The sequence below is a fragment of the Camellia sinensis genome, chromosome 1 (genome assembly GCF_055761805.1).
Source record: "Camellia sinensis isolate YWXY chromosome 1, ASM5576180v1, whole genome shotgun sequence".
Lineage (NCBI taxonomy): Eukaryota > Viridiplantae > Streptophyta > Magnoliopsida > Ericales > Theaceae > Camellia > Camellia sinensis.
The window spans coordinates 195,859,736-195,879,452 of NC_138961.1; the positions used below are offsets into that span (position 1 = coordinate 195,859,736).

General features: G+C 28.3%; 2 protein-coding genes across 2 annotated transcripts; one reads left to right on the plus strand and one right to left on the minus strand.

The window, feature by feature from the left end:
• The first annotated feature begins 2,597 nt into the window (after nt 1-2,597).
• Nucleotides 2,598-4,417, plus strand: LOC114301402 (endochitinase). The gene is made up of 3 exons (XM_028246370.2): nt 2,598-2,947; nt 3,091-3,244; nt 3,858-4,417. The coding sequence occupies exons 1-3, from the start codon at nt 2,680-2,682 to the stop codon at nt 4,225-4,227; spliced, it is 792 nt and encodes a 263-aa protein (XP_028102171.2). The 5' UTR covers nt 2,598-2,679; the 3' UTR covers nt 4,228-4,417.
• A 552-nt stretch (nt 4,418-4,969) lies between these two features.
• LOC114301401 (NAC domain-containing protein 6) lies at nt 4,970-7,536 on the minus strand. Its single transcript, XM_028246369.2, has 3 exons — nt 7,291-7,536; nt 6,246-6,514; nt 4,970-5,735 (listed from the first exon to the last, which is right to left on the minus strand). The coding sequence occupies exons 1-3, from the start codon at nt 7,460-7,462 to the stop codon at nt 5,334-5,336; spliced, it is 843 nt and encodes a 280-aa protein (XP_028102170.1). The 5' UTR covers nt 7,463-7,536; the 3' UTR covers nt 4,970-5,333.
• Nucleotides 7,537-19,717: the final 12,181 nt, after the last annotated feature.

The following is a 19,717-nucleotide window of genomic DNA, read 5'->3' on the forward strand; positions in this document are numbered from 1 at the left end:
TATAGGCTACAATGAACATTCTAGAACTGCAAGGATAGAGAGTGTTCTAGACACTTCCTTCTACTACATCTTAATAAACTATTCTAGAATATACATAACTAGAAGGATCTACAAATATCTACAATTATGTACAAGTCTCTATAAAACTCTAGAGAGTTCTAGAATCTTCCAGCAATCTCCAGAACCTCCCATGGCTTTGTAGTGAGGGACAACTTCAAACTTTGTCAGTCTATGACACAATGCACTAGCGGAACTCAATCACAATTTACAGACAAGCTCAAGAATCAATCGGAGTACAGGGCGAGGTCTCCGACAAAAACCATTGGAATTACCTAGCATTTCTCTCTTCCCAAGAATCGAACATGGGTCACGCTTTCTCCACTAGGCCACCACCCTGATGGTAAAAAATAATGATTGATTCTCTAATTTTGCGCCTCCAATACCATTCCTAATGATGTAAAATTAAAGAAATTAAAGATAAGAGGAACAGAAATGTAGGACTATTTTACATGAGAGTGGATTATTAGAAGTGAGATTGAAAGGATAAAATTAAGGGACATTACTCTTTTAACAAATATGAATTTCATTTAGGCCTAGTTTGGCATCCTGAAAAAAGATAAAAAATCAAAAAAATTACTAAAAAGTTAAAAAAAATTAACATTATTCACAATATTTTAATGGTACAAAACAAAAATAAAAATATTATATCAAAACAGTACACATCAAGGGCCCAAAGCAAAAAAAAAAATTAAAAACAATTTTTTATATGATTGATGGAGACATCCATCACTGCCACACACGTCCAAACAAAATAAAAAATAAAAACAAATTTTCAAATATTGTACCAGACCACTGTGGAAAAGAACGGAAAAAAAAAAATTCTAACTTTTTCCTGTACACACATATCCGTACTGACATACATGCGGATTTATGGATCATTACTCTTGTTTTAATTTTTTTTAAAAAAAATTTCTTTAGTATAAAGTCTTCGTTTCGGGTGTGGGTTGATTTTTTAACTTTTTAATTTTTTAATTATTTTAATTTAAGATTAAAAAGTTTTGTTTAAGATAGATTTTTTGACCTTTTTTACTTTTGTTAAAAAAAAAATTTTCAAGCATTATTCTTGTTTTAATTTTTTTTTTAAAAATTTTCTTTAGTATAAAGTCTTCGTTTCGGGTGTGGGTTTATTTTTTAACTTTTTAATTTTTTAATTATTTTAATTTAAGATTAAAAAGTTTTGTTTAAGATAGATTTTTTGACCTTTTTGACTTTTGTTAAAAAAAAAATTTAATAATTATAGTTTGAATATGACATTTTATTTTATTAAATTAAAAATTATATTTTATGTTTTTGTAACTAAAATAAGCCTAATCCAACCCAACCCAACCCTTCTTCCCAAAGAAACCCAAACAAAACGCACCGTTACCTCCCCATTCCACCTAATAAGTTGTAAGCTTCTTTTTATTATAAGCAAAATCTACACATTTTTTATCTTTAGTGATTTTTTTAATATTATGTCTAAATTTTTTATTTTTTTGATCTGTTTTGTTGAGATGAATCTAAAAAATATATTTTTTAAAAAATTTCAAAAAAAAAAATCACTAAAGAAGAAAATAAGCTAAAAAATATTGCTTATTTTAGCTTATTTTGGTATTTTTAATTTTTTTTTGGATTTTTTTTTTAAAATTATAATTTTCTAATCTAGAAATCTAAAACATTTTGAATTTGTTTTTAAAAATTCACCAAACATGAAAATAAGTACAAAAAAAATCAAAAATCAAAAATCAAAAATCAAAAAATGCACTTCCCAAAACACCCTTAAAGAAAATAAGAAAGTAATATGATAATGACATTTTCAAAATTACAAATTATAATGGGTAATATTTTGGTTTGAAATAAATAAGCTATAAATAATAATATTACTGTCTTTAAAAATTTTATATTAAAACTTTATTTGTATATCACTATTTTTTCCAATAATCGGGACACACTATTAAAATTGCGGAACCTCAATTCTCCAAGTAAGGGATTGGAGGGCGTTGTTCGAGTCATGGGATGTACTATGGGTCTCTTTTCAATATTTTGAATTATTCATTTTATAGAGTCATTCGTATATATCATCCACACAAAAATTAGGTAAATTTGATAATCGTAACCTATTCAATTTATCACATTTATAACAAAAAGAAATATGATTTATTTTTAAAAACACATTTGTCGTTAATTTTTTTTTGTACACAAATACAATTAATTAAATAGGTTACAATTATTGGACTGACTTAATTTTTATTTTATTTTATATATGATACACACAAATAACCCTACAAAATGAATGATTTTAATTATAAAAATGAAACATATGTTGGACTCCACGAGCCCATACAACAATCCAACTCAAAATTATCAAATCATTATAATTTTTAATTTTTTTAAAATTTTAAAATAAATATTTATTAATGTCAACAATCTTGGTCATCAAATAACAAACTACCATTTCATCCATGCGACGTGGATAAGATCTAAACTCGAAGCCGCCCTTATGTTTGACTAATCTGCGGAATATTAAAAGAATAATCCAACCTTCCTTCTTCCGCATCACCTATATATAGGTACCCACATTAACAATCTCATAATCACACAAACTCAATAAAACAAGAACATAAAATAGAAACAAAAACAATGAGGTTTTGCATACTAGTTTTGTTTTCTATCATCTCCCTATTAGGAGCCACAGCACAAGATATTAGCTCTCTTATCAGCAGGGATCTCTTCAATCAGATGTTGAAGCACCGGAACGATGCTAGTTGCCCCGGAAATGGGTTCTACACTTATGATGCTTTTGTAGCTGCTGCCAAGTCTTTTGGGGGTTTTGGAACCACCGGAGATACTAACACTCGTAAGAGAGAGATTGCGGCCTTTCTAGCTCAAACTTCGCATGAAACTACTGGTACATTTTTACACTATTTTTTTATATTATGATCATATCGATGCATGTTATGTTTTTAAATTCATTGAGTCATAACAAGTGAGAATTCTGTATAAAATTTTTGTTTCTACATTATTATTGATTAGATTACCATGGGTATATAGGTGGGTGGCCAAGTGCGCCAGATGGACCATATGCATGGGGATATTGCCATGTACGGGAACAAAACCCTGCTGGGGACTATTGTAGTCCAAGTCAAGAATGGCCCTGTGCTCCTGGTAAACAATACTATGGTCGTGGTCCCATCCAAATTTCACAGTGAGTGTTTCTCTCTCTGAATTTCCAAAAAAACATAAAATAAAATGAAATTAGTTAAAAAAAAATTAGTATGTGATATAAATTTAAACTTCTTGTGATGTAAACTAAATTTAAAATGAATTTTATTCACACTAACTTTTTTACAACTTTTTCGGTCAAAAAATTAAAATGCGAGAAGATTGCAATTTATTTTTTAGACAGAAGAATTCAATATTAACATGGCTCTGGGCTTGTATTGTAACCGTTTTGATGATTAGAACTTATAAAAAATGAGTTAGTTATACATATAAAAAACCAACTTAATTGCATATTGACAACTATATGATTGAATTATATTTTTCTTAAAAAAAATGAACGACAAGTATATGATTTCAAAAATTAATCAAAATTTTTTCTTAATACAAATTTAAAACAATCAAATTTGTATAAATGATATGTTTGATAAATCTTATAAATTAAATAATTCAAATCATTAAAAAAAGAAAATGCCTAAAATAACCTCACATCCATGTAAACCGAATCGTCCAGTGTAAAAAGTGGACTAGAGACTTCAATTAAATAATAATAATTACATACCAAGTGCTGACTTTGACCCTGACTTGACGTGCCGCAGCAACTACAACTACGGTCCAGCAGGGAAAGCCATAGGGTCTGATCTGTTGGGCCACCCAGACTTGGTCGCAACTAACCCAACCATATCTTTCAAGACAGCATTGTGGTTCTGGATGACACCGCAATCCCCAAAACCCTCGTGCCACGCTGTCATCACGGGCAGGTGGACACCATCTAGTGCGGACACCTCAGCGGGTCGGGTCCCTGGCTACGGTGTGATTACAAACATCATCAATGGCGGACTTGAATGTGGCAAAGGCTCTAATGCAAAGGCAGAGGACCGGATCGGATTCTATAAAAGATACTGTGACTTGTTCGGAGTGGGATATGGCAACAATCTTGATTGCAATAACCAACGGCCTTTTGCATGATCTTAGTACTACTACTTTTTGGGATAAGTTGCTGCCAAATTATATGGCTTGGATGTGCTATGATCAATAAAAATTAATGAATAAATGAATAAACTCCCTCGGATCAGAAATAAGTGCTCATGAGTATTCTTGTATCACAAGATTGTACCATGTCTTTGATGAATGAAAAATCTACAGCATTTGGAATTGATGGGTTGTGGCTTCTTTATTTCTTTTTCTTTGTTCAGATTCAAATCTATGCAAGACGGTCTACAATATACACTGCACTGGGTTCTCGGCTTCTTGAATATGGAAGTCCAACTGAATATATATATACACCTTTGTTAATCTTTTATTTTTGTAAAAAGTTCACTAAAAATTACAAAAAAAAAGAGGTCATATTTTTTATACTTTTTCGACAATACCATATACACTATCATATTAGTTTGTTTACGATTATATATATATGATTATTTTTTAATTTTATTTTATAGTATCAATATGACATTAATAAACCTGCCAAAAAATTGGCATGTGCACACTCAGCATTTTTTTAGGACACAATTAAAAGTTAATAAAGTGAGATTTTGGTAAAAATATAATGACCAAAACAAGAATTTACTAAAAAGTGTAAGAATAGTAATGAGATGAGAAAAATATCACACGGCTCATATGTCAATTTTGATCAGCATCCAAAACAACTTAAGTGAGAAGATAGAAGCAATTGATAAACACTATTAAAAGTAAAAAGGGCAAAGTGAAATTTTGGTACAAGTACACGAAGGCTAAACGTAATTAACTTTAAGTTTGTGTTTGGTTCATAGATTTGTATAGAATTTCGAAATGAAAAAAAAAAAAAAAAAAAAAAAGGACCAAAAGAAAATGTGAATAAAATATGAATCAAATAGTTACAATTCACACATTTTTTTCATTTCTAAATTCCTACCCAAATATAACCTAAATATTATTTCTTGATGCTGACAATGTGGGATGGTTATCACTTCAAACCACATGGCACCTTTGAACCTCATTACAATTCAAACTTAGCCTTCTTCATGTGCATGGCACATGCCTTTTCAATACTGGAATATGCCAAATTGTTTACCATTATTCACCAATACTCTTTCTCAGAAGTTAAGCACATTGGCATAGTAGGGGCTCCAGTTGCCTAGCCATGGGCTTTTCAACTGGCTCCATAATGGATCCATAGTCAGGTGGTCCATGCTGAACTTGGGCACTTCAAGCTCTGTCAAGTGCTCTTTCATGGAACCAAATCCAAGAGAAGATGAAGAGGAAACATTCTTGATCTCTTGCTCTTCTTCTTCTTCTTCCTCTATCTTGAAAACAATGTCCTGTTGGGACACTGTCAGTGACACAAAACTTTCTTGAGGGTGGTCACTGCTGTCCTGTGATCGTGGAGACGAAGGTGTTTGATGTAATATCCTTGATTTTTCTTCTATGGCTGCCCTTTCCTCCAAAACTTTCAATGAGGTTGCTTTTCTATAAATCTTGCAGAGTACTATGTCCTCCTGCATCCACAACATATAATCAAAATCAACATATATTGTTTTTTTTCATATTGGAAATCAACTCATATTGTGAAAGGTTTGAACACGAGGACAATCACTTTAATAAGGGAATTGATTCATAAACAAATAATATATATATGCAATATTACACCAAAATGATGTGACAGTACTGACAATTTTCTAATAATAAATCAACTTGATGTGTATTTTAGTTTTGAAATGAATAAATCTAATAATAAAATTATGAATCCAGGTACCCGAACTGGTTCATTAGAAGTAGTTATAAAATTATGAATCAATTTGTTACAATTTTGATTGATAAAATTATGTAGTTACAATTATCAATGGAAAACACATCAAATTATTAGAATAGAAATCATAATGAATCCAAGTACCCAAACTGTACCGATTCAATCCACTTTTAAAAAACTTATGGCCTAATTTTCTTATAAATAAAAGGACTAATTCAGTTGAAAGTGATACATGTGAACAATCACTTATATGGAATACCTTGGGGAAGGAGGAGTTATCTGGAAGTCTATACTCATTCATCACCCAATCGGTCTTGCACCCTCGAGGTGCTCTCCCTTTATAAAAAACCAGCGTCTTTCTAAGGCCCAGGATTTTTGTAGGGTCCGACAAGCATCGAATCAGGCGGTCTGAGCCGGTTGCTTTCCAAAACCCATTCTGAGTGATTCGGTTGGGCCTTCCACCATGACCATTCCTTCTGTCTCTAGGCACAATAAAGTACCACTCTCTCTCCCCTATCTTTGCCAATCCTGCACATCTTATACACTCATATTAGCTCAATATTAACCATGACAAAACATGCATTCATTTCAAAAGAGCCAAACTCATCAACAATAATAGATTGTTGCTCCCAAAGTATGTGCTCTTGGAGTAATTTTTGGACTCTTGTCAAACACCACACTAACAAAGGGCTATGTGCTTCCATAATTAAAAAAATAAAATTGAAATAATATGAACACAAATTACTAAACAATATTGGTTGGGCACCATGTGATAATTTTTGACGCTTTGGGTCATTTTGGTTTTCAATAGTTTGACTGTATAAATTTGGTCGTCAATTTATTCAATCTATGTTTAAGTGGCCTCATTGTATGCACTTTGCGAAGTAATTTTTGGATTCATGGGATAATTTTTGGCACTGAGTAATTATTCAGTCTTTCATAAACACCACGCTAACCGGGGCTATGTATTTACAAGATCTAAAAAAGTTTAATATTAACAAATCACAAAAACTATTAGCACACAACCACGAGGTGTTCTAGACCCATGTGCTAATTTCTGGTAGTTTGAGTCAATTTGCTCTCCAATATTTTAATTGTATCAATTTGATTGTTAATTTATTCTCAGCGTTGTTTTCGTGGACAGAATTTGAATTTTTTTTTTTTTTTTGGAAGAAAACAATATTGAGACCATTTAAACATAAATTAGAAAAATTAAGGATCAAATCGATACAATTAAAATATTAAGGACTAAAAATAAAACAGAAGACTTTAACCAATATGTGTATATAGTGGTAAAGGATTACCAGGCAATTCCCAAGGTTCGTGATGGTATATGTTGAGAAAGCCGATGATGTTCAAACTCAACTTATTATTACCCATTGCAATCTTTTTGAGGTAATAGTTGAGAAGTTCTTCCTCAGTAGGGTGGAACCTGAAACCTGGTAGCTTAAGCTCTGGTGTTGTTTTGTTGTCCATTTTTTTGATAGTGGTTCAGTGCTCAAGTGTTTGGTTGATGAATTAATTCTCTTCTGCATGCATCCCTTAACTTTATAGGGGGAAGAGAGAGAGAGAGAGAGAGAGAGAGAGAGTGGAAAATTGGTGGTCATGATTCCAGGGGTTGGTCCACACGCTTCCATAGATGAGACCAGACTGTGGTCTATTTGTTCTCATCTTTGGTTTCATATTAACATTTCTGCTACTTTATGTGCTCCACTTCACATTTGATCCAATTTTGTGTCTTTTTTTTTTTTTTTTTGGGGGGGGGGGGGGGGGGCGTGACTTTTCAACCTTCTAAAGAATACTACTGTTAACATTTGAAATTTGCATTGCTTGAAGATTTCTGCAATATTGCATGCATGTAAGGCAAGGATTAGTTTTGGTTAGAGTTGGAGTTGGGAGTTACCCAAGTGATTGGCGATAAGAAAATCTCATTTTCATTGGCATTCCTATTTTTTTGAACAATAATATTATGATTCTGAGTACATCTATGGTCTACTATGATTCTGAGTATGTCCATATCCTTTTTTTTTTTTTTTTCTGATAAGCAAAAAATTTTTTGTATTGATGAACCAAAGAGTATGTCCACATCCTATCAACTTTAATTGTATACCATCCACGTCAATTTTGGAGTAAATTTCACGGCAACAATTCATTATAAATGGTATTTTCATTTTTCAGATTGTACATAAAAATATATATATATAAAAGAGTAGATGATCCCTCTAATATAAGTGAAATTTCATTTTGGTTAGTGTAGTATCAATTTCTAACCTACACTTTTAATTGTATTTCAATATTATTCTTTCGTCAGTTTCATTAACATTTTAAATGAAAAAATGCCATGTGCAACTATTTAAGCAAGTCTTATTCAAAAAAACAAAAACGATTATTTACCAAAATAAACTAATAAATAAGCATTTTATTTTATTTCCTTTTTATTCTAGCGAATTAAATGTGACATAAAGATGATCATGTGTGAGACTTAATTCACTCATTTCACAAAATCTTATATTCAAGTACCTTCTCCGATATTTTAAATTTGATGTGATACTCTAATAATTATATTTTGGCATCAAGCATCAATTTCATCCAATGTGTCAAAAGCTGATGCAGCCTTTGTTTGGTATCACCACCTTCATGCCAAATTTGACATCAAGACTCTTTGAAATTATTATTATTATTATTATTATTTGAAACAAAGAGTTCAAATTTTGAAAATAAAAAAAGCACCTCGTTTGGTTTCAATTTTTTAATTTAATTTAATTTTTTTGAAAATTGAGTTTTTATTTTTAGTATTGTTTTAAAAAAAAAATTGTACTTTTTTAATATTTTAAGCAAATTTTTTACTTTTAAGATACACTTAATATAAATACAATTAAAAACTATAATATTTGTGAAAAAAACTTTAAAAAATTCATTAAATACAAATATATATATATATATATATAAATTCAGTACATTTCGTATTCTTGTGTATTTATTAATTTTTTAAAATATATTTTTAAATATTTTACTTTTTAGGTACATTTAGGTTAGGTGAATCTAAAATGCAAAAAAATTCACTAAAGTAAAGAACTACGAAAAATAAAAAATTCAATTTTCAGATAATTGAATTCGGAAAATTGGAACAAAAAAAGGTGATAATAATAGATTTCACATATAAAGTGGAGAATTTTCATGTCAAATTGGCATACCAATTTATCACTCAAATCTTCAAAAAAATTTAGGAGAACTCATGTGTAGTTCCTAATAGATAGACTTATTGTCTAATAGATCTTATGATAATTAATGGAGTTTTTTATCAAGCATTATTAAAAACGTCACTAATTGTTAATTTTTAATAACATTTTAAAATGGTCATAAAAAATGTTACTATTTATAAATTTCAGCGACAGTTTAAAATTGTCACAAAAAAAAAGGTTACTAATTTTCAATTTTCAATGATAGTTTGAAAATTTGATACAGAAAAATGTCACTAATTGTAAATTTTACCTACATTTTATAAAAATTATGATAAAAAAATTATAATTGTCAATTTTTAGTAACATATATAAAAAAATTGTTACAAAAAATTATTTTTAACGATAATTCTATTAAAATTTATTTTTAGTAAAACTTAATGAAAATTATATGAGGTATTTATTTTCAGCGTTGAGGAGGAGACTTCTAATCCCTTGTTATTAGGATAGACCTTGGAAGGAGGGTTGGGATGGAGGAAGTAAAAGTGGTATTAGAAAAATAGTCCCAAAAATTAGAAATTATTTATTTATTTATTTATTTTTTACATGTTGGGTTTTTTTTTTTTTTAACATTAATATTTAATTTTTTATATTTTTTGTTAAGTAAAAATCATTGTTTTTATTTGCTTTATTTTTTTTTTTGAAATTTTTTACCTGTTGGGTATTTTTTTTTTAACATTAATGTTTATTTTTTTGTATTTTTTATTTGTTTTATTATTTTATATAAAAATAATTTAACAATTTTTACACTAACAACTATCATCAAAACAAATAAAATTTACTTAATCCCTTTGCTATCAATCCCCTCACTATGAATTCGCTTTATTCTACCTCTGAAAATAAACGGAGCCTTAAAGATAGACTTGGGGCTACTAATATTAAGGTTATGGGTTATGTATTTAGGTTTTGGGCTATCATTTTATGTATTATGTCAAAAATTAAATGGGTGTTTAATTTTTTTTTCTTTTCAAATATATATTAATATGCACTAATTGAGTATTATTTTTTCAGTCAACCCTAAAGACTTGTTTTGATAAATTCTCTCATCTCTGATCTCATATGTTTTCCTCTTTCTTTTTCTTCATCTTCCATCATGACATTTTTCAATTAGTGGCAGTGTAGCTGTCACGAATATATCAACCATTTTGTTCTTACAAACTTAGAATAGTACAATGTTTATTGGTTGAATTTTTTTCAAGTTGAAGTTAAAGTTTAAATTTAAATTTAATTATTATGTATGGATTCATATTGTCCAAGTTCATTATATGTCTGATAATTAAAACTGTTTATTTTATAGAATATTTTATGTATAATATTTTATTTTTATTATGTTTATTGTTGAAAAAATAAAGACAAGTTTGCTTTTAAATACAACTAACAGTTGACCCGTCCAATGTATATGTTATTTTTTAAAAAATATTTAATGGTATAATGTGTAATATAAAAGAATAATTTTAATTTTAAATTAAAATTAAAATGAAAGTACAATGTTAATTATTTATTTTAATAATATTGTCACTATCGTTCTATAAAATTATTACTTAAACACTTATATATATTAATTTTAGTTAAATTATTTATGTATTTTGATAATTTTAGTTTTATCGTATTATAAAAATATAATTATCATATAATAATTTTGTATGATATATATTAAATTATAAAATAGTAAAATAAATACTCATTTTAATATTAAAAATAATAATTAAATTAGAAAAAATTAGTAATATAAAATCAAAAGTAATTATAACTATTTAATTTTCTTTTATATTCATTTAGAAAATAAAATATAGAGAAACAGAAATTATATAAAATTTATTAAAAAAATTAAATATAAATATGTTGTAGTTGGATTATCATAGAATGATTTTATATGATTTATATGTATATATTAAATTATAAGATTGTAAAATAAGCACATTTAATTAAATTAAAATATCAACTATATAAAAGGAAATTTAACAGTGATTAACCAAGAAATAATCACATAACATCTAAACTCAAAAAGAAAAAGTAATGAAAATATCCAAACGACAGATACATCTAAGTGTGTAAAGTGATTAATCACCTGTATTATGATGTCAAAACATAAAAGAACTTATTATTCAATAATTGAAAAAATAACTCAAGTAGTAAATTCAAACTTTAGAGTTCTTCGAGAGTATCATTGTTGTGCAGGATTTTCCTCCAGTGAAATTATATAAAATAATGAAGGAAATGAAGTATAATTTCATGTATAGAATCCCTATAAAATTTAAATGACAAATTCGTATTAGAGAATAATATAGAATTTGGTATTGAGTATAGAATAATGCTCAAGAAAATAAGAAGAAAAAAAAAAAAAAAGATATTAAAAAAAAATTCTAATATCCTTGAAAGAATTAAGAAGAAAAACATAAAACGCAAAATTGTGTAGATTATCTCAATTTAGCATGAAAAATATGAAAAAAATTATCAAATAGAATCCATATAAAATATGTAAAGTTAGTATAATTTAAATTAAGTTTGAGATGGTGTAGAACTCTATATGTAATTAAGAAAATTCATACGGATGTGACTCACTTAGAAAAAAATAAGCTCTTATAATGTGTCACCTAGGTATGAAAAAAACATTACTTTTAATAATATATATATATATATATATATATATATAAAATTAATATTAAGGTATCAATAAGATAGACAAAATATATAAAAAATATAAAAGAAAATTAATTTAATTCGTACAATGCACATAATTAAGTACATTCTGTCTTATTTATTTATTTGTATATTGAGATAATTTTTTTCAAATATCATAATAATTAAATTATAATTATATATATATACATATGAAAAATAAGTATTTCTCACATAGTGTCTATATAAAATTTGTTATTATAATTGAAATTGAATTTGTGTAGAACTTTATATATAAACAAAAAAGGCATGCTGATGTGAATTTTTTTGAAAAAAATAAGCTTTTAAAATGTGCCGCTAAAAAAAATAGATAGATTAATTATATTAAGTATTGATTTTTCTTTAATTTATATTTTAAAACTGTTTATACATATTATATATGTGTGTGTGTGTGTGTGTGTGAAGTTTAAATTAAATATAAATCTTTCTTAATAAACAACTTCATGTTAAATAGGAAACTTAATATAAATTAATAATAAAATATAAATAAGATAGGCAAAAAAAAATAATAAATATATTTTATTTTAGTATAACAATTGAATACCTGAATAAAAGTGAAAAAAGTAGAAGAAAATTAATTCATAAATTATATTTTAGTACATATAATTATTTGAAAATCTATTTATGAGTAGTTTAGATGTAGTAGAAGTCTTTTAAATATTAAATTTTAGAAATAATTACGTATGAGGTTATGTTACGTGGCTTTATAAAAAAAATAAAAAAATAAAAAATAAAAAAAAGATATGCCGTATAGCAGTGAGAAAATTTTTGAGGATAAACACCACTTATATATATATATAATTAAGGAAAATTTATCCATAAGTCCTAGTTTTTGAAACGTTGAACCATTTAGTCCTAAAAATTTTCTTATGCTCCATTTAGTCCCATTTTTACATCAACATGATGTGAATGATGTAAATGATCTGATGTTTCATTCTATAATTTCAAAATTTATTGAAATCTGATGAACATTAGATGTTTTTCATCCTATATTTTCAAACATTATTAAAATTTGATGAACATTAGATGTTTGAAATCCAATGTTTGTAACATGACTCTGATGTTATTAACATTGTATCTGATGTTATTAACATTGTAATGGGACCTTTCAGTCTATAAGAAAACTTTTAGGACTAAACAGTGCATAAGTTATTAATTTGGGATTTATTGGTGCATCCCCCTATAATTAAATATAAATTAAATTAGGACACGAATAAGATAGACAAAAAATATAAAATATAAAATAAAATTAATTTGATCCGTACAATGCATATAATTAAGTATATTCTGTTTTATTTATTTATTTATTTATATATTGAGATTTTTTTTTTCAAATATCATAATAATTAAATTATAATTATATTTATGAAAAATAAGTATTTCTCACATAACGTTCATATAAAATTGGTTATTATAATTGAAATTGAGTTTTTATAGAATTTTGTATGTAAATGAAAAAGGCCTGCTGATGTGATTTTTTTTTTTTAAAGTAAATTTTTTAAATATACCACCTAAAGTATTTTATTTTTATGATGCTTATCTCTGAAAAAAAATAAACGACAAATTTATTTTTAAATACAAAGACTATAAAACAAGGACTATAAAGATTGTAACCCGCACATGACATACTTTTTTGCAATAAAAATTTCCGAAAATTTTGAAACAAATTGTCAATATAAATTTTGGGTAAATTACACTTACTTTCTTAGAAATTTAAAAAAAAAAAAAAAATAGCTTCACAATTTAACATAATTATACTACTCTCTTGAAATTTTAATTTACATAATAATTAAGTCATTTTATCAGTAATTCATTAATCTTATCGATAAAATAATAATATATTAATCTATTTTTAACTAAAATATGTATTAATTTTACTCTTTTTAGTTTTATTAAAAGAAAAAATTTTAATTTTACTCTTTTTAGTTTTATTAAAAGAAAAAATTTAGGATAATTATGTTAAAAATATATAATTAATTATATATTTTTTGGGAGGAAAATTGGTTTAAGATCCCTACCCAACTTTTGATAGGAGGAGAGGCTCACAATAATATGTTTTGATGGCTAAAGTCCCTCAACCTTATTTTACGTTATAAAATACCTAATTTACCCTTCTTTATAACATAAGTTTGTTTGGATTTTGGCAAAATGAATATTCTATTGCTGACTTCACGATGGAGATTTTGGAAATTGACTTCGCGGTGGAGATTTCGTAGGGATTTTGCAAGTGTTGCAGTGGACTTGACGATAGAGATTGTTACGATCGTGTAGGTGTTACAATGTGTTGATCATGTAGGTTTTTCAGTGGAGTTGAATCAGGTATGTTTTCGATAGAGATTCCACATGGATTTTGATTTTTGTTTTGAATTTTATGTAAGGATTATGATTTCATATTAGTTTTTCGAGTGTATTTTTGCATTAGGTTTTTGTTTTCAGTTTTGATCAATTTAAAAGAGAGGCTAGCTCAGTGAAGTTGTTCATGATTTTTGGAGTTAATTTTTCATTCTCTGTTGTTGATCAATTTTAAAGAGAGGCCAGCTTGATAGAGTTGATTTTGATTTTTGGAATTCATTTTTCATTCTCTGTTTTTTGATCAATTTCAAAGAGAGTTGATAGTGGAGTTGATTTTGATGTTTAGAGTTCATTTTTCATGCTCTGTTTTTCATCAACATGCTTATCAATGATAAGTTTTGTTCTCTATTTTTTCAAACTAGAGAAATTTCTTTAAACCAGAGATAAGTATAAATTTCTTATTATTTTTTGTTCTCTAAGTTTTGTTCTCTGTTTTTTCTACACCTTTGTTGGTATAGTTCAGAGAAAATTGTAAGTTTGTTATTATAATCCAACGAAAATCACAGAGAAAATTATAAGTTCATATGAACATATTATTAGAAGTTTCTAATACAGATAGAATCTCAAAGAAAATTGTAATTTGTTGTGGACATGTTATTATAAGTTGGTTATTTTTTAATTCTTATTTTTCTTAATTGAATGTTTTGTGAGCATAACAGATATTCTCTATGAGTTTCTCTGTGTTTGTATGGAATAGTTAGCATTTTTGTCAATTTGATATTAATGTGTTTTTTATTTTGTGATCTTGAAAGTGAATATAAGTTCTTAAATTTCTTTGGACTTTTATTTGTAGTTCAGAGAAAATTATAAGTTTGTTATTCACTTTCAATTTGTAGTTTAGAGAAAATTATAAATTTGTAGTTCAAAGTGAATATAAGTTTTTGTTTCTCTGAGCAAAAGTTATTTTTTGTGCTTTTTTTTCAGTTTAGATGGACAGTGCAGTGTTTTTTGTTATCTTGAAGGTGTATATAAGTGTGTAAATTTCTCTGGATTTTGATATGAGTGCAATATTGCACAATCACACAGAGAAAACTGTAAGCTTGTAGCTCAATGAAAATCACATTGAAGCATATAATTTCATAACAGATCTTCTGTGTGTTTTTTTGTCTATAATTGTGTTTAATAGTTAGCAGTAAATTTCTCTATGATTCTCTCTAGATTCATTAAGTTTTCTGTGATTTTGTTATTGTTATCTTGAAAGTGAATATAAGTTTGTAAATGTCTTTGGACTTTTATTTGAGTCTAGAGAAAATTATAAACTTGTTATTATAATCCAGAGAAAATTATAATTATTAGAAATTTCTCTGGACATTAATGTTGTTCTTGTGAAGTGTTTTTATATTGAATAAATTATTTTTCTTGTTTTTTCTTTCAATTTCGACAGACAGTGCAGTGTTGTTGCTGTGCAAATATGGGAATGATACTATTGTCATTAATGTTTCATGTGAATTGAAGTTTGAGGAATTGGTTGGCATTTTGTGTAAAACATGAGAGAATTTGAAACCTGAGACGATGTGTATTTCATATTCTATTGTGGGCCATCCAAATTGTATGGTTCGAAATAATATTGATTTTTTGAATATGTTGAGAGTTATTTGTGCATGTGGTGTTGATATAGTTGATGTTTCAGTTATTAGGTGTAGTACTTCTGATCAAGAAGATGAAGTGGGGTCTAATTGGGAAGATGTTGTGCATGGTAAATGTGATAGGCTAGTGGATATTGAAAGGAATTCACTCTCTAAGTTTTGTTCTCAGCAAGAAAAAATGTTATTGTCAGCTGGTTGGCGAAATAATATTACGAGTGTTGGACAAAAGTTTGAGGGTGGTGTGGTTGAGTTCCATACTGTCTTATACAAGTATGCTATTGAGATTGGTTTTCAGTTTACGTATGTTAAAAATGACAAGCAGAGGGTTATGGCAGCATGTGATATAAGGAATCAAGGGGATGTATATGGCGTGTACATGCTTCAATTGAATAAACAAATGAGTTCTTTTACATAAGAACTTTAAACAATGAACATACGTGTGGTGTGGCAGTTCGTACTAGTAAACATGCTAAGATGACTTTCAGCTTAGTTTCTGAGCTGATACTTGAAGAGGTAAATGCAAAACCTTTAACTCATCCAGTGGATGCTGTCAAAGAAATGAAAGACAAGTATGGGGTCTCAATCAGTTATAATTGTGGTTGGTTGGGGGTTAAAAAAGCAAAATGTAGTACGTATGGGGATTCTTGTTTGTCATTCGATCAATTACGGTGGTATTTTGATGAGGCATTGAAGAACAATCTAGGTAGTCGTTTTGAATTAGATTTTGAAGATAACAAGCATTTCACAAGAGTGTTTGTAGCTTTTCATATATGCATTGCTAATTTCAAATATTGTCGGTCATTGTTGTTTCTTGATGGAACATTTTTGAAAGGACGATAAAAAGGAGTTATGCTTGCTGCGACGGGAAAAGATGGAATGAAGGTAATTATAAATATATCTAATTTTATCTAAGTATGTGAATTTTATATACATGTGGGAATTGAGTGAATGTGATTTTTCTATGACACTTTGAATTTTATCTGGTTTTGGCCACTGTGTAAATTTTCTTTAGTTGTGGCCACTGTGCGAATTTTCTCTGGATTTTGGTCAGTGTGTGAATTTTCTCTGGATGTTGTCATTGTGTGAATTTTATCTGTAGTTGGTCACTAAGTGAATTTTCTCTAGATGTTGTCATTGTGTGAATTTTCTCTATAGTTGGTCACTAAGTGAATTTTCTGTAGATGTTGGCAATGTGTGAATTTTCTCTGGAGTTGGTCACTAAGTGAATTTTCTCTGGAGGTTGCCATTGTATGAATTTTCTTTGGATTTGGCCATTGTGTGAAGTTTCTTTGGATGTTGGCAATGTCAAATTTCTCTAGTTGTTTATTGTTCTAATTTTCTCTGCATGTATATATCTAATATGCTTGTTCCTATTTGTTTTGTAGGTTTTTTTCCTATAGTTTTTGTTGTTGTTAATGCTGAGAATAAAGACAATTGGTGTTGGTTCCTTGAACATTTATGTGAAGTATTGGGATCGGAGAGGGTGATAAGTTTCATATCAGATTGACATTATGGTATTGTGGAAGGAATTGCTAGGTTTTTCCCTAATTACTTTCATGGATTTTGTCTTGAACATCTAAAGAGAAATTTGAGGGATAGGTTATCATGTAGAAACACAAATTTGGTTAGGGAGATGATTGTATCCAAGTTTTCAGAATGTGCATATGCGCCAACAAAGGCATCATTCCATTTCAAGTTAAATGAATTAAAAAGTGAGGGAGGAGACATTGTGATTGTTTTCTTGAGAAGTTTACTATATGAAAATTGGAGTGATGCATATTTTGAGGGGAAATGTTATGGTGAATGTATTCAAATATTACTGAGTCATTCAATTCATGGATCCGAGAAACTCGACACTTGCCAATAACAAATTTGGTGGACATAATATGGTTACAAATCATGAATATGAGGTCTGATAGGAGGCTGCTCTCTAGTAAATGGAATAAAGTTCTCTATCCTCATATGGATAGTGTATTGGAGAAAGCTTTCATGGAATGTGAGTTTATCATCTGATAATGTCTTTGAAGTGTATTGTTTTTCTTCGGTTATGGTTGATCTTGGGTTGAGAACTTGTTCATGTTGAAAATGGGAAATAAATGGGTATCCATGTCAACATGTTGTTTCTGTAATTTTTAGGAATGAAAAGAATTTGAATTCATTTGTTGAACAATTTTTCATGCTGATATGTATCGTTAAGCATACTCGTTTTTTATTGGCCCAGTTCCAACTGTTGAAAAACATGTGTGTAGTATTGATGATGCTATGATTTTACCTCCATTGAGTAAGAGAACAGCTGGGAGGCCAAAGAAGAACATAATTGCTTCTACTAGAGAGTTTAAAAGGGTGATTAAGTGTAGTCAATGTGAGAGTATTGGTCGCCATAATAAGAGGATATGCAAGGAACCTTTGTTAAATAGTTGAGGGTAATACATTTTATTGATTGAATAATACATTTGATGATTACATTGTGTATTTTGTTTTGTGAAATGCATTTTTTGGACAATTTGTATATAATAATACTTATCAAATTGATCCAGCGAAATTTTCCAATAGCATTGAAAATTATTTTTTGTATTATGTTTTGAAAAACATACTTTGGGAGTGCCTTTATAATACCAGTCAAATTCATCCATAAAAATTTGCCAAAAGCAGAGAAATTTACTATAGGCATTGTTTTTGTTGAAATGTGCATTGTGTTTTGTTAGGTCAAATTCATCCAGAGAAATTTGCCAATAGCAGAGAAAATTACAGTGTGCATTGTATTGTTGATACATACTATAGGCAGTGTGTTTATAATACCAGTCAAATTCATCCAGAGAAATTTGCCACTAGCAAAGAAAATTATGTGCATTGTGTTTTGTGAAGTCAAATTCATCCAGAGAATTTTGCCAATAACAGAGAAAATTACTGTGTGCATTGTGCTTTTTGAATTTGATAATTATTTTGTACCAACACAGTGTATTACAGATTACATGATCATATAGGCACCCTTTTGGCACGATACGAGTTAAATTTCTCTGTGAATTTTTGGTAACTTCATACGAGCCAAATTCATCTAGAGAAATTTGCCAATAGAAGATAAATTTACTATGGGCATTGTGTTTGTTGAAATGTACATTGTATTTTGTGAGGTCGAATCCACCTAGAGAAATTTGCCAATAGCATCGAAAATTACAGTGTGCATTGTGTTTGTTGAAACATACTATAGGCAGTGTGCTTATAATACCAGTCAAATTCATCCACAGAAATTTGTCACTAGCAGAGAAAATTCACTGTGCATTGTGTTTTGAAGCTTCAAATTCATCTAAAGAAATTTGTCAATGGTAGAGAAAATTACTGTGCGCTTTGTGTTTTTTGAATTTGATGATTATTTTGTACAAACACATAGCATTACAGACTACATGATCATATAGGCACCATCTTGGCATGATATGAGTTAAATTTCTCTGTGAATTTCTGTTAACATCATACCAGAGAAATTTCTGCAGACAATTTTCTCTGTGTGGATTGTGTTGACAATCACAACTTAGCATGCATTATAAAAATATATATATATTTAACCATTGATAGCTATGAAATTTACATAAGTCAAAAAAAGATATATACATATATGTCAAACATCATCATTCCTTCAATGTATGAAAAAACAAATTAAAGGGTTAATCATAATTATATTGTGTGCACTGTCTTCTTTTTACTAGTGTGCTTTCACTATTATACTTCTGGTTCTTTTTCTGGTGGTATTTGAATTGGTTCTGTCCATGACTAGCCAACTTTAGTCACAAATCTTTCTATGATTTCTGCCTTTATCAACCTTACGTCTTGTGTTGACAATTTCGAGCTGATAGGTTCATGGTTACTATATTGTCTCATTA

Excerpts from the sequence above, each read along its gene's own strand:
- LOC114301402 (XM_028246370.2), top strand. The coding sequence starts at position 2,680 with ATGAGGTTTTGCATACTAGTTTTGTTTTCTATCATCTCCCTATTAGGA. Across the intron at positions 2,948-3,090 it reads AACTTCGCATGAAACTACTG|GTGGGTGGCCAAGTGCGCCA; the intron begins GTACATTTTTAC and ends ATGGGTATATAG. Across the intron at positions 3,245-3,857 it reads GGTCCCATCCAAATTTCACA|CAACTACAACTACGGTCCAG; the intron begins GTGAGTGTTTCT and ends GACGTGCCGCAG.
- LOC114301401 (XM_028246369.2), bottom strand. The coding sequence starts at position 7,462 with ATGGACAACAAAACAACACCAGAGCTTAAGCTACCAGGTTTCAGGTTC. Across the intron at positions 6,515-7,290 it reads CGAACCTTGGGAATTGCCTG|GATTGGCAAAGATAGGGGAG; the intron begins GTAATCCTTTAC and ends TAAGATGTGCAG. Across the intron at positions 5,736-6,245 it reads ATAACTCCTCCTTCCCCAAG|GAGGACATAGTACTCTGCAA; the intron begins GTATTCCATATA and ends TTGTGGATGCAG.